The 15,488-nt window shown below is 44.3% G+C and overlaps 1 protein-coding gene and 1 pseudogene across 1 annotated transcript in view; one reads left to right on the forward strand and one right to left on the reverse strand.

Moving 5' to 3' along the window:
* LOC127682917 (myomegalin-like) overlaps positions 1 to 15,488 on the forward strand; it is a 177,305-nt gene that overhangs the window by 66,415 nt on the left and 95,402 nt on the right. The window contains exon 5 of the mRNA XM_052179661.1: positions 13,346 to 13,422. Coding sequence (XP_052035621.1) covers positions 13,346 to 13,422 — 77 coding nt within the window. The remainder of the gene's footprint in view (positions 1 to 13,345; positions 13,423 to 15,488) is intronic.
* On the reverse strand, positions 7,490 to 8,614 carry LOC127682453 (SNARE-associated protein Snapin-like; annotated as a pseudogene).

Consider the following 15,488-nt stretch of genomic DNA (forward strand, 5'->3'; position numbering starts at 1 on the left):
AGCTTATGACATACTTGTCAGTGTGAGAAAGATAGCATGGATCTTGGGACCTCTGGGCACAGAGTCTAAATAAGGGCACCTCAATTTTCCTCATTCATTAAAAGGTAAACTTATGTTTTAGAGCAATATATATGGGGCAAAGTGTAGCTAGGAAATCCTTGAGTATCTTGTCCAGTTTTTACATACACACACACACACACACACACACACACACCCCTATATATATAGCTTCTTCCACCATCAAATTCCAAACACACCTCATTTTAATCTTTTTAAATTGGGTTCCAAAACTGGGTGTTGGTCAGAATTGGCTATTTTACCTGTGATTCATGCCTCTCACTACTATGTGGAAACTACATTTATTGAACACCTTCAATATTTTCATATTCTCATTTCATCTTATTTAATTGGATATACCTGAAATTAAAACCTGAAGGAACTGTGTTGGTATTCTGTCTAAGCTCCACCCCATACTTACCTGGCCACAGCCAGGTATGCCCCGCCCCATAGACCTGGCCCACTATAAGAGGGGCTACTTGCCCCTCCTCTTCCTCATCCTACTCTCACCTCTGTGACCCTTGGGCTCTCCTCCCCTTCCCTATCTCTCCACATGGTCATGGCCGGCCTCCACTTCTCTACTCTCTCTCTCTCTCTCTCTCTCTCTGCCTTTCTCTACCACTAACTCCCAACCTCTACGCTGAATAAACTCTATTCTATACCATGTCTGTGTGTGTGTGGTCCCTCAGGGGGAAGAGGTGCTGGGTCAAGGGCCCGCCTGGGCACCCCCTTCCCCCACACCACCGTGCCACATTTCTCTAAACCTCCAATCCTCTCTTTTTAAGCCCCCTTCATTGGGGCTGGACGAGAAACACCATGGGTACATTTGTTTAAACCTCTTTTATTGGTGCATAAGCCCCTTCAAACTGTACTAAAGTCTGTGAAGTGATCTCTAGCAGAGGACGAGCTAGCTGTGAAAAATGGCTGAATCTGCATTTTCATGAGGTTCGATATAGTAGACTGTGTGAGAGTCGGGATTTACACCCCAGCTGATAGCCATCTTTTCATGCCCTGCCTCGGCACTGGAGTCTTACCTTCCTTTGATGGTGCTGCAGTTCATATTTATTTCCCAAACTAGAGTTGGGAGGGAGAGCGGCCGGAACATGATACATCATCTGCAGGTTTAGTGGTGTCTTTGGAGGATGAAGTCAGGAGTCACATGAATTCACAATAAGTTGTGTATCTGCTGCTATTTATATCTGCCACCTGTGCACATTTCTGTGAGCTGTCTGATGCTGGGTTCTCTCTGCCTTATTGCAGTCTACTATAAATCAGCTACTTAATTAGTTAGACTTGGGCTATAAACTCTGTGAGGGCTGTGTCAGACTTGTTATACCTACAAGCTGTTAGAGTGCCCTGCACATACAAGGGTTGATTGTTAGGTTCAAAAAAAGAGAAGAGGTTTAGAGAGCATGGTATACGGCAGTGTGGGGAAGGGGTGCCCCAGCGGGCCCATGCCCAGGCATCCCTGCCCCCTGAGACACACACAGACATGGTATAGAGTAGTTTATTCAGGACAGAGGATGCGAGTTAATGGGGTAGTGGAGGCAGAGAAAGGCAGAGAGAGGGAGAGAGTAGAGAAGTGGAGGTTGGCCATGACCATGTGGAGGTGGGGAGGGGAAGAGAGCCCAAGGGGGCAGAGAGGTGAGGATGCCAAAAGGAAAGAGAGGTAAGAGAGAGAGGAGGGGGCCCAGCGCCCTCTTTTATAGTGGGCCAGGCCTACCTGGCTGTTGCCAGGCAACTGTGGGGAGGGGCATACCTGGCTGTTGCCAGGTAATTGTGGGGTGGAGCTTAGACAGAATCCTAACATTGGTGCTTATTAAATATTTGGTTGGGGGAGGGGAAGAAGGAAATGCTGACATCTCACAAGTCAGCTACCTTGCCTTCTGCCACTTTTCTCTGTCTTTTGTCTGTCTGTCTGTCTGTCCCTCTCCCCACACTGCCTCTCTCCCTTTCACTTTGTCTCTATTCATCACACACACACACACACACACCCCAATCCCTAGCCACATTTACGCAAACACCTAATTCCTAATTTTAGGGTGTCAGTGCTCTTGGATGTAAACATCTGTGTTGATCTAATCAAAGTCAGTCAGCATGACTTTAGGACCAACCCCAGGAAGAACTGACAGAGGTTAGACTTGAGAGATGGTATCCTGAACAGAGTGTCACAGTTTGGACACAGGGCCTACTGTTGTAGAAAGCAAACTTTCCACTGTTTTTTTCCATCTCCTTGGGAGACTGGATACTCAAGCTGACTCTGGCAGGGCACCACCCTGGCATTGCACAGTGTGACCGTGCCTGAAGACAGTGCACTGTTGTTCTTTCCCTGGCAAAGAAGGACACATGTCCCATGTTGGAACAGCCTCTGTGCCTTGTTTGGGCTTTAGTATAGATGGTGAACATAGACTCTGTGGGAAAGCAGGCATTATAATCCATAAACCAAGTCTTCTATTCTGTTAAAGTCTAGAAACTCAATGTTTTGCACATGCACTGCCTCACATTAACAGCGGTCACAGGGAGAGCAGATGGTATTATGTCTGTTGTAGGCAAAAAGGAAAGATCACAGTTGGAATGAATCAGATGTTTACAAACAAAGCTTTGGGATGACTACGTGAATGTCACACCATTAATAACAGAAGTAGATATCTGTACCTACAAGAGTACTGCTTTGCTTAGAAATTTTGTGAATAGAAGGAAATTTTATTCATAAAAGAATTCCTTCAGAAACTACTAAAATGATTTCTAGGGATCATACAAGCACCACTGTCTTGTACCTCAGTCAGGAGGATGAAACTGGATGAAAACACGGCCTGCTTTACCACATTCTGCAGAGCTGATCTGCCCCAGTGTGATCAGAGAAGTCTGAAAGAGGAAAGTATTCTGTATATGAGGAGCTCTTCTGAACCGTACCTTTCTCCAGAGAGGGAAGCTCATGTTAACAGCTCCTTCTCACTGAGGTGGACCAACCTGTGGGAGGGTCTCAAAAACACCTTAAACTCTTCTTCCCACTAAAATATTTCTTTCTGAGTTTCTTTAACTTACAGAATTAATTAGGGTGGAATTCTGCTATGCTTATTTTTGTCTCAAATAAAGACTTGTTTGTGGAAGACCCGTTCCTCTTTGGTTTCTCCTGTCTCTAAATGTGCGGTAGGTTCTCTGGGGTCTGACCCTGAATTACCTTGTATTATATAGAGAACTCCTGACTTCACAACTTCAAGGCCAAGGAAAGTGCTTCAGTTTGGCAACTTAATCTCCAGTGAGTATTGTACTCACTGATTTTATCATGTTTACTGACATGTTATATATATTACAATACTTACATGTTATACTTATGTTACATGTATCACACATATAGCATTTACAAATGTACACATATACACACATGTATATTTAATATATGCCACATGCATATTATAGGTTATATACTACATACACAATATATTAAATATATAAATACATACATGTAATATATGTTACATGTATATTACATATATTACTCTATATTATATAATATTGTATATCCCTATTAGATATATATTATCTATATGTACTATATAGAGATACTGATATATATTATATGTTTTATATGTGTGTGTGCATAATGATGTCATCTGCCAACTCCTAATCATAGGGACCATGTGTTATCTCACATACAAACAGATACAATACACACACACACACACACACACACACAAATATATACTGGATACTACAGTATAATACCCAAGCAAAAATACAATTGAAAACAGATGACAGGAAGAGGCAGGCAGATTTCTGAGTTTGAGGCCAGCCTGGTCTTCAGAGTGAGTTCCAGGACAGCCAGGGCTACACAGAGAAACCTTGTCTTGAAAAAAACCAAAAAAACAAAAAAAAAAAGAAAGAAAGAAAGAAGGAAGGAAGGAAGGAAGGAAAGAAAAAAGAAGGAAAGAAAGAAAGAAAGAAGGAAGGAAGGAAGGAAGGAAGGAAGGAAAGAAAGAAAGAAAGAAAGAAAGAAAGAAAGAAAGAAAGAAAGAAAGAAAGAAAGAAAGAAAGAAGAAAAGAAAAAAGAAAACAGATGACAAAATGCTTTTAAATTATTTATTCCCTAAACTTACATGGCAAGATACCAAGGGCAAAGAACTCCTGTTAAGCCTAGAAGGAAAGTCAGATGTCTAAAATAACTGATGCAAGGAAGAGTGAGGGGGGCACAGTCTAGAATCGGGCCTTGGACGGCCACAAGTCCTGACTTTCTCCTGCTGCCCATGTGTCCTCTGACACCACCCTCAGGATGGATACTGAATTAGGCTCAACTTGTACCACAGAAAGTTTCCCCCGCCCGCCCCCGCCCTCCTGGACAGGAGGAAGCTTGAGGTGAATCCCAGTAAGGTCAGGTTTAGAAGGAGAAAAGACACCGCAGCCCGGGTGGCTCAGGCAGAGCCCTGGTGGATCCAAGGACAGCGCATGATTGGTTTCACGAGCAGCCCTCGTGTTTGGAGGAGGCAGCACCATTGAGCGCAGGGCCAGGTTTATTCTTTTTATTCATCAATGCCAGGAGCCAAATGTTCTTTGCCTTGACTCTAGTTTAGGTAATTCCAGAAATAAAAAATAAAAACATGCAAAGAATCTCAAGCACTTATCTTTTTGTAGTGAAAACACCCTGTTTGACTTTATGGGAAATTCTAAATGTGCACAAAGATAAAAAGAATAGCTTTTCCTGTCCCTGCCCCATGTACTGGAACCATGGCCCGTGTCTGCAGCTTCGACACTTCCCGGTGGACCTTGTTCTTCTGGTCTCATTGCAATGTTCTGTTCTCTCCTCTTCTCAACTTCCTACAGAGGCTCGCAGACATTGCTTGACCTTGCCTGGCAACGGGTCAGCGTGGACCTCTGATATGAGTTTTGTTTTGAAACATAAGCACCATGATATAGCCATCTAAGGAGAGTTAGGAAGGGTTTCCCTAACGGCAGCCGTTATCCCGTCCATACTCAATTTCCTGTTAAATGCTCATGTTCACATCTTGAGACCTTGGTGCTTTTGAGCTCCCGGGTAGTACATGGAAGGAGGGCGGGGCCTTCTGAGGGGGGAGAGGAGAAACGAGAGGGAGAAGGTGAGGCTGGAATCCACTTTTATTTACCCTTCTGTCTTTAGTGTGTGTGTAGAACACCACCCAGAGACTGTTCCCAGATTAAAACAGAAAATCTTTTTTATTTTTTAGTTGTAGGTTTTTCATGTATGTGTGAGTGGTGTGCATGTGGGGTGTGGGTGTGTGTATGTGTGTGCATGCATGTCATGTGTGCATGGACATGCATGCATATGGAGGCCTGCGTCTGATGTAGGAAATCACCCTCCATTACCCTTCTGCATTATTTATTGAGATAAGGTCTCTCAATCAATCTCAGAGCTCACCCATATGGCTAGTCTTGTAAGCGAGCCTGCCCTGGGGAAATCCTGTCTTTGTCTTCCAAAGCTAAAATTACAGGAGGGCCGCCATACCCAACTGTGATTTATATGAGTTTCCAGGGATTTGAACTCTAGTTGGTCCTCAGCCTCACAGGGCAAGCACCTTAGCCACTGCATCATCTCCCTGGCCCAGAATTGTTAAAAGTCTTCAGATTAAAAGTTTTTCACTCAGGGGCTGGAGAGATGGCCCAGCAGTTAAGAGCACTGACTGTTCTTCCGAAGGTCCCAAGTTCAAATCCCAGCAACCACATGGTGGCTCACAACCATTCTAACAAGATCTGATGCCCTCTTCTGGAGTGTCTGAAGACAGCTATAGTGTACTTACATATAACAATAAATAAATCTTTAAAGAAAAAAAAGTGTATACAAGGAAATAAAGGTATTGATTCTCACTCACCATGTTTTTTTAAAAAAAAAAGTTTTTCACTCAATCTGCAAGCATTATCTATCCTATATCCCTGCCTTGGATGGCAGAGTTCAGCCCATGAAACAAGTTTGGAATGTGAATTTTTAGCATGGGAGATTGGTCGTGCAAGAAACTCTAAGGACCCAGGGTGCCTCTTGCTCTGAGATTTTTAAATAGGCATTATCTCATGCAAAGATACTCTCCACCATTATATCATGTTTGCAAGGAATAGAAGGCTTTGCTTACAGATCACTAGGGACAACAAAGACAAGGAAGCATGGCTAGAGGAACATGGGGGAACATAACAAACCTGTGCATCTTTCAAACAAAGTAGCACCTCCCCAGGCCTTGGTGGGGAGTGGGGGTGGGGGTGGGGCAGGAGGTGGGGTGGGGGTGGGGGAAAACGGCTGCAGGGTAGATTATTTTCCTTTGTCCATTGGTCCCTTGTTAGCTGGCTCATTTGTTGGATTTATTTCGTCATGAATTGTATTGGGAAAGGTTTTGAAAATATTATTCTTTTTTTGTTAAAATAACCAATACAAGCATTTATTTAATAATTCTGAGCAATACTTAATATTAACATAGTCAAGCCAGAGCGGCCTAGAGGATTATTTATTTATTTGTTTGTCTGTTTGTTTGTTTGTCTGTTTGTTTTGAGACAGGGTTTCTCTGTATAGCCCTGGCTGTCCTGGAACTCACTCTGTAGAAGAGGCTGGCCTTGAACTCAGAAATCCACCTGCCTCTGCCTCCCAAGTGCTGGGACTAAAAGGCGTGCTCCATCACTGCCTGGCAAAGATAAATGATTTACCTTGACTTTACTTAAATCCTCAATTGTAAAGAAAGAGAAGTTATAGGTGAAGGAAACTCCCCCTAGCCCCAGTAACAAGAGTAACAGTATGGGTAACACTGGTTAACTAGGCCTGGAAAGGATGGCACTTAAATATGGAACTTTTAGTTTTTTATGAGAATGGATGTTTTGCCTGCATCCTTTGTGTGCTGGGTCCCCAAAAGGACAGATGAAGGCTTTGGATTCCCCTGGAAGTGGAGTTAGAGACCGTTGTGAGTCCCCATGTAGATGCTGAGAAATGAACTCCATTTGGAAGAACCACCATTGAGCCATCCCTCTAGCCCTTAAAATTATGTAGCCTAAACATCAACACAAACCACAAAAGCTTAGGGACTCAGCTGTCACTGCTCTGCCCTTGATCTCAGGTCGTCATGTTTTCTGTCATGCTCTCCTTGGGCAGTAATGAAGGCAACAGTTGTGATCCTTGTTAACCGTGTAAGATGGTTCTGGGAAAGTTATTACCGTCTGAGAGGAACTGGTGAGGCCGAGGGGCTGAGGTGCCAGTGTACCCTCTCACTAAATCTCTGGTGTTTTCTCAATTTTCTACCACACGATGCCTAGTTTACTTAACATTCTCTGGGGGAAAATGTACAGAGGCTTGAGCCAGGCACCCCGACGCGTGCCCATTATGATCCCAGCATTCAGGGGGCTAAGGCAGGAGGACATGTTAGAGGCCAGCCTGGACTACACACTGAGACGTTGTCTCGAGAAACAAAACCCAAAAGGTAGAGGCTCATTCTTGGCAGGACAAGCTGTAATGGAGGCTCTTTAGGAAATAGTCCCGCTGTGTGCATGTTTCTTGAGGCTGCTACGTCAATGAGTGCATAGTGCAAACAACTCAAAGGTCTACAGAGACTGCTGCAATCTTCTCATGTCTACCAGACAGCGCCGGTGGAGAACAGCACTTGTATTCTCAGGTCGCAGGCCCGTGCTTACTTGCTTGGAGAACCAGGAGGGTACGCTCCTGAATCCAGCATGGCTCTCCTTCGAGCTGTTTCCTTGGCCACACTGTGGTTTAACCGCCTTAGCCGTTCCTGTGCATTCTGTAAAATGTTGTGGACCAAGACAACTCGCCGCCTAGCATTAAGCAGCTTCTTAACATAGGGGTCCAGATCCAGGGCCACCTTCTGGTCCTCATTAATCCGGCACAGTTCTGTAGCTAGGTTGTCAATTTGTTCCCGGAGCTCGACTTGGCTTTCTCTGACCGCGTGCACGTGGGAGTCTATCTGCTGCACAGCGGGTCGCAGGAACTCCAGAAACCCCTCTTCTGGCAAAAGAGGTCGAGGCCTGTGGGCCCCCGCAACTCGGAACCAGCCTGAACATATTATTTTTAAGAGAGATCACCACATTGTGATTGTTTGTTTTGTTTTGCTTTTTGGATTTTTTTTTTTTTTTTTTCAAGACAGGGTTTCTCTGTATAGTACTGGCTGTTCTGGAACTCACTCTGTAGACCAGGCTGGCCTCGAACTCAGAAATCTGCCTGCCTCTGCCTTCCAAGTGCTGGGATTACAGGGGTGTGCCACCACTGCCGGGCCACACATTGTGAATTTTATGAGCACTTAAATCCTTTTAGGGTTAAAATCGAAAACTTGGAAACAGTCTGCTGACCAGTCTGGTGTGTGTGTGTGTGTGTGCGTGCGTGTGCGTGTGCGTGTGCGTGTGCGTGTGTGTGTGTGTGTGTGTGTGTGTGTGTGTGTGTGTGTGTTTTAAAATTCAGTTCTAGTTGAACTCAGAATGGAGATGCAGGAGGGGAAATCATTTCAGGGAGAGCAGAGTTTAAGGTGGATTCCTGCTGAGACTCTGGTCCCCATCTTACACAGCACTCTGCAGGTCCTGCAATCGTCACTGAAGTCCTGGCCATTGCTAAGCGTGTAGGGCCTCCAATTCTGAATGCTGACACTGTGATGTCCTTCCTTTAGTGTCTTTCTGATTTAACTTAAGCTTCAGCAGTGAAATTTTTCTGAGCTAATTGGGTAGATATTCCTTTTGCCAGCACACAGCAAAAGAGGTGCCTTCCTCCCCAGCTCCCTCTTCTTTGGTCCATAAATTTCCTTAGATATTTGAATGAAGCGCTGACAAGATTTGCTGTTTGATAAGCAAGTATAGTTTGGGACCCACTTAAGCTATACTCAAAATAGAATGTATACAGAAATACTTATTTATGGAGTGTAGACAAATAAGGGAAACCACGCCATAAATTACGCGAGACTTGTAACCCTACTTCCCCTTTCTCCCTCCCCTTTCCACCCTCCCCTTTAATTTCTCTTCACTACTTATCTCAAAAGACTAAAGTGAGAGTGTTTAGACTGGGAGCCTGTGCTAGGTGGTCCTACATTTAGTTACTAATTTCCTCTTCTTTCTATGCTACAATATTAGTCTAATAGGTGATTATGAACCATAGCTTCAGCAATCTCAGCCAGACAGGGCAATTCATTACTGTTATTGTTGGCAATAGCCAATGCTTTTTGAATGTTTGCAGTATGCCAGTACTATGGCTGTTTATACATTATTTCACTTAGTCTTATTAATATCTGTATGAGATTGGGACCACTCCAGTCCCCTTGACAGAGGAGGAGACTACGGGGTCTAGAGGCCAGGTGCCTTGCCCAGTCCTCTTCTGGCCTTTAGTACTTTGGCTTTTGGCCAATATACCTGCTGTCTCCATGAAGGCTTTCAAGGATGGACTCCCTCCGGCACACTTTCTAAGTATGGCTTCCCACAATGAACTAAACCAGACAAGAGTGGGCGTTGTTTTCAGAGCTGATCTCTGAAATAGTGAGGCCAGTGTAGAACTGCAGTTGTTTCTGTCTTTATCTTAGAGGTCGCCCTCCTGGCTTTTAAATTCCTTAGATTTAAAGTAAAGGACCCGCAGCAGATAGATACCAGAGCCTTGGTCGGTGAACATCTGCACACGGATGGTGACTGGGTGTGTTTTGCACACAATCTCACTTCGTCTACACAGAATCCCCATGTGAGAAGATTGTTACTGTCTTCACTGAAAACAAAAGCAGCCACCCAAGCCCCGAGGAACCCAAGGCCCAGAGTGATTAGCTAGCCACCGTGTGAAGCTGCTGCTCTGTAGCTTTGCACTGTGTCTGCAGGGCTGCCCACGCTTCTGCATTCCTTGTGGGTGTGTTTGGTTTTGTTTTAGGATGTGCAGATTTTATGGAAAATATTTACAAGAGACGCTTTCAGAGAATTGTCCGCTGATCGGTTTGTGCCTGTTGGAGACTGTGTGACACATTGTGAGATAGATAACATGTCAGGGGGTTCATGTTTCCCAGGCATTTACCTCGGTTTTCCAGCTGTGAGACCTTTTTCTCGTAAGCCTTTTCTTCCTATCTATCTGAGATGGCTAGGCAAACATCTAGACTCCCCTGACTCAGTTAAGTTAGCCAGGGATAAGAGCACCATTGCCAGGTGAGCAGTTGTAAGAGCATTATTCAGCTGGGCGGTGGTGGCACACACCTTTAAGTCCAGCACTTCGGAGGCAGAGACAGGCAGATCTCTGATGAGTTTGGGCCCAGCCTGGTCCAGAACAGGAAGAACTACACAGAGAAACTCTGTCTCAAAAAACCAAAAACTGAAACAAAACAAGCAGAAAACCCACCATTGCCAATACCTCACAAAACCATAGATTAAGTTTTCTTTGTGTTAGACTTAAGTCAGATTAGCAAGTTGGCTCATCAGGTAAAGGCCCTTGGCACAAAAGCCTGAAGACCCAAGTCTAATCCCCAGAATCCATCTAAAGATAGAGAGGAAACAACTCTACAAAATTGTCCTATAACCTCTGTGTGCGCGTTATGTCATGCACACCCATACACACATCAAACACAAACAGCAATAATAAAATAAAAATTTTAAGAAGAGTTAAACACATTTTACTCATTCTTTGTCTTTTTCTGGAGAGAGAAACATTAACAAAATTGAGCAAGTTCCACACTGGGTCTGCTGGTAGCAGGAATAATAGTCAGCTTAGAAATCCTTTTCTCAGTATCACGTTCGGAGAACCAAATCTACCTGAAATACTATGACGTCAGAGAAAACACTACCACTGCTCCCACGATGATAATGTTGATACTGTTGGTGATGGCAATTATAAATATCATATGTGTGACCTGTGTGTTAACATACCATTATAAGAGGCTGGAAACATGGTCCAGCGGTTCCTAAATGCATTAACACAATCTGCTCAGTCTATACAATGTTACTTATGTGCACGTTTTTAGGACTGATCATTTGGTGTTGGGGAAGCAGTTGTGTGCTCTTCCCCTGGGAAGACTTTGTCCAGCTCTTTGCATTCCATAGTTTCCCGTAGTCCTTTGTGTAGAGGTGAGGCCTGTGGTCTTCCTCTGCTCGTGTTAGTGTGTCTGCTGTGGTTGTCCTTGTTCAACTCATGCTCAGGCAGATGTGCTGGTGAAACTTTATGGGTGGAGCTTCTGACATTGCTGGTGAGTCTTCGATTGGTAATAGCTCCCCTCCATCTTCTTGACTGGAGTCAAACCAGTTGCTTGCTTGCTTGCTTCCTTCCTTTCTTGTATTCTACATGTATACATGTGTGATATATGTATATGTGTATGCATGGGTGTGCATGCCCCATGAGGAAGTCAAAGGTGAAATCTGTTGTCCTTCTCTATCACTGATATTATGATAGTCCCTAAAATGCCATAATAAAATGTTATGGTATTTTATTCCCTGGAGGAGGCTGGATCTCTTACTGAACCTGGATCTTACCATTCGGGCAGCAAGTCCCAAGATCCTCAAGTTTGTGCTTCCATTCTGATCTTCCCTCGCATCTCTCCACCTCTGAACCCCATGTTTGGGGTCACAGATGTTGCGGGAAATATTAAAAACGACCTGTAGCTTCCAGCGCTACCGCTGGCAACTCTCTGGCCCTGGCTGGTTCTGCCAGCTATGTCTCTAGCTAGCTTCCCCCCAAACCCCCCCTCCCCAGCAAACGATGGACCGATCACTGTGTTCCCAGCTCTGGTTCGATTGTCCCTGGAGCCACTAGTTCCTTCTCAGCCATAAACTCCTGTAGTCAGTGGTCCCACATTCCAGTAACCAAGTGAAGCCACCAAGTTCCAGTGCTCCATCCTGCTACTTTCTGCCCCAGTGCGGTCCTGAGCAGGGCTACTCTCTTTGGAGCTCATGAGTTCCCTTCGCCACCATGCCAGCCCCACGCAATGACCGTCCTCACCGCCCCGCCCCCATATTGATTTCTCATTCCTCACATACAGCAGTATAGCAGGCTATTTAACCTACAGGGACACACTGTGCACGCATCACTAAATCCTTGTTCATACTTTACAGGCATAGCTTTATTCCCTTTTTCTAGTTTGTTTGTTTGCCAAAATCTCATTGGTCGCTGCTGATAGGTTATTTCTCCGCTGGTGAAATGACCCAATTCAAGCCATATTAGATTATATTAAAGGTAGGTTTATTGGGAAGCTGCTCTCCCTGGCCTCAAGCACTGAGGCCAGGGGAGTCGCCGTGGGGAAATGGTGGGCGGAGGGAGAGAAAGAGAGAAAAGGCGCATGTGCAGAAAGAAGCAAAGGAGAAGGAGGAGGTTTGGAGCAGGGAGGACGGAGATGTCTGAATCATATAGGGAAGAGCCTCTGGGGGAAGGGCAGCCCAGTCCCTGGGCTGGAAAGTTCAGGGTTGGGGGCAGGGTGTGATAGGTAGGGACTGAGGGATGCTGGGAGAACCTGGAGGCCAGGTCTGCTTTATTATGTGAAACATTCCACTCAGTCCCTTGACCCAGGGTCCAAAACAAAACAAGCTGCCTTACCAGAATAAGAATTGTTCCCTACATAGATTTGCCAGCAAAACCACTTTCACCTTAATATTTATAAAAGCCTCATTTCATAATAAATCTTCATGATAGTGTTTCTAAACACACACACAAAAGTTTTTCCTTAAAAAAAAATAAAATTAAACCCAGAGCTGGAGAGACAGCTTAGTTGGGAAAGTGCTCATCATATAAGCATGATGCCTGAGTTTTATTGCCAGCATGTATGCCAAAAAGTAAATAAAATTCAAAGCCATGTGTGGTATCTGACACTGGTAATTCTAGTGCTGGAGACACCAAGACAAGTGGCTCTCTGGAGCCCAGTTTCGACACAGCCTAGGCTAACCTAGTAGAGACCCAAACCAGTGAGAAGCCTTGCCTCAAAGGGGGCAGGTGGCTCCTGAGGAACGGCGCCTGATGCCCTCTGACCTCTACACGTACATGCGCCTGTGCACCCACCCACATGAGCACACATGCACACATAATTAGACCCCTTCATATTTTAAAATATAATGTAGCCTATATCAGTAGGAAACTTTTGCTTTGCTATATATCTGTCCTCTAATGTTTTACAGTGCTGATGGTCTAGGGGGTGGGGGGCATTGGTTATCCAGAGGCAATGACAGACAGGAAATCTTGAAACTCGGGAGTTCATTTGCCAATCTGTCTGGATTTCCACATATGTCAGAGGTTCTGAAAAAGGACTGAGATGAGATGCTGTAGACCAAGGGCAAAGTCAAGCAGGAACCAGGGTAGAGAGCACATGTGGCTAATGACGGCGAATATCTGTTTGCTTTTCAGAACATCGAGCTGAAGGTTGAAGTGGAGAGCCTGAAACGAGAGCTCCAGGACAGGAAACAGCATCCTGAGAAAACATGGTGAGCTGCGAGTTGTGCTCTGTGTAGAGCAATGTGTACGCATGAGCTCGTCCTGCCCGGACCCCAACTCACTGGATGAAGGAGAGTAACCAGTTTGGAACCAAAGCCCTGGACCTCCCCCTTCACATCTGAATGTAGGCTCTAATTTGCGATCTGAAGCTATGGGTTTCATGTTTTCTTTCCCTCGGTGTGTCTGTTTCTTAGAAGTGTCTGCTATGGTCAGATACACCTTGCCACGAATGAACAGGTCTCCCAGACCCGAGACTGTAAGTTTCCTGTTAAATAGGAAAGGACTAACCAGGAGGAAGTGAATGTTGAGATATTCGCAAATAGCATTTATCAGAGACGACCAGTCTGATAAGATCCAAAGCATAACATTCAGGAAAAATGGTCACTCTTGTGTTCTTCTGTGAAAATAGGGATTATGAATATCATTTTTTGATATGGTTTATTGACTTTTAAGTGAAAAAAATTAGATAGTCCCTAGAGGAATTCTATTCCTTGTAAATGAAGACACTCATTTACACTCAAGAATATGTCTGTATCATTTCTCTGTAATGACTGAAGAGATTGAGGATGAACACTGCTTCCTGGCTTGCTTAGCGACCTTCCTTATCCAATCCACGACCACCTGCCTGGGGAGATCAATTACTAATGGACAACCCCTCCCCCCCCCAAAGACAAGCCCGCAGGCAGGTCCAATGGAGACAGTTCCTCAGGCGAGATTTACTTTTCCCAGGTGTGCCAAACTGAGACCAGAAGCCAACTATGACAGTATAGTTGCATTGTTAAGCACAGGGAAAAAAATCAAACCACTTTGAGGGTTGCTACCAAACTCTTGAAAACCTGCTTTCATTAGGAGAGTCAGATCAGAGTATGGCAAGAAGAAAACTTCATCTTTTTTCCTTTTGTATACTTCTGTCAAGATAGCCGTTCTAGCCAGGTGCCATGGTTTAATCCCGGGATGGTTGAGGCAAGAGGTGAGGAGTTCAAGGCCAGCCAGACCATGTAGCAAGTTCATGTTGAGGGAGACCACACAGTGAAACTTTGTCTCAATAAATGGAAAGAAAGTTAATTTTGTAATTGTGTGGTTTCTGTCATAGTCTCAAGGTCAGTTTTAAATGATGGTGTTAGAATCTAGCCTGTAATCCAAATATGTTTGATCTGATCTACCTTTTGTATCTATAGTATTTCTTGGACTCTAGGATAGCTAAATAAAATCAGAGTTTTATATTCAGGTACATGCAAGATATTTGTAATAAATAACAAAAAATAAAAATAATGACAAATGCCGGGCGGTGGTGGCACACACCTTTAATTCCAGCAGTTGGGAGGCAGAGGCAGGTGGATTTCTGAGTTCAAGGCCAGTCTGGTCTACAGAGTGAGTTCCAGGACAGCCAGGGCTATACAGAGAAACTCTGTCTCAAAAAAATAACCAAAAAGAAAAAATAATAACAAACAAAACACTCAAAATAATACATATAAAGGTTTTCTTATTAGGGTCGAGTCTTTGGTGGTATCCATTAAGAAAACTTGCCTGCTGTTGTAGGCTCTAGAAAACTTTCAATAACAATAAAGCAATGCATATTGAGATTCCTTTAATGTTTCAGAATTGTATATTATTCTTATATCTACTATGATATAGGTGGCATAGTGTTCTGAAACATGAACATTTGGGATGTGGGGAGTAGAACTGATCTCAGAATAATGAAATTGTAGTTTCCGTTCTCCAAAGCTCCTAGTCCTTGACTATCAGGTAAAGTGCCCAAGGGAGGCGGGGCCAAAGGAGAAGCTGATTGGCAAGAGTTGCCATTGCTGGACTCCTGGGTTCTTTCTTTGCATTTTGTCCCTTCCTACTTCACAAAGGCTATCCAACACCAACACCTGAAGGGGCTAGCCTCTGAGACGGTACTGATTAGCACCAACTATAAACCAAGTCCAATCCATCTCCACAGCAACAACCTCCTGATCTAAATACTAAAGTGCATTAGACTTGGTGGTGATTTATAAGACTATGATTTAATGTAGTTCTTCACTCTGAGAGCAAGAAGATAGTTTGTGGTTCT

The sequence above is a fragment of the Apodemus sylvaticus genome, chromosome 4 (genome assembly GCF_947179515.1).
Source record: "Apodemus sylvaticus chromosome 4, mApoSyl1.1, whole genome shotgun sequence".
Lineage (NCBI taxonomy): Eukaryota > Metazoa > Chordata > Mammalia > Rodentia > Muridae > Apodemus > Apodemus sylvaticus.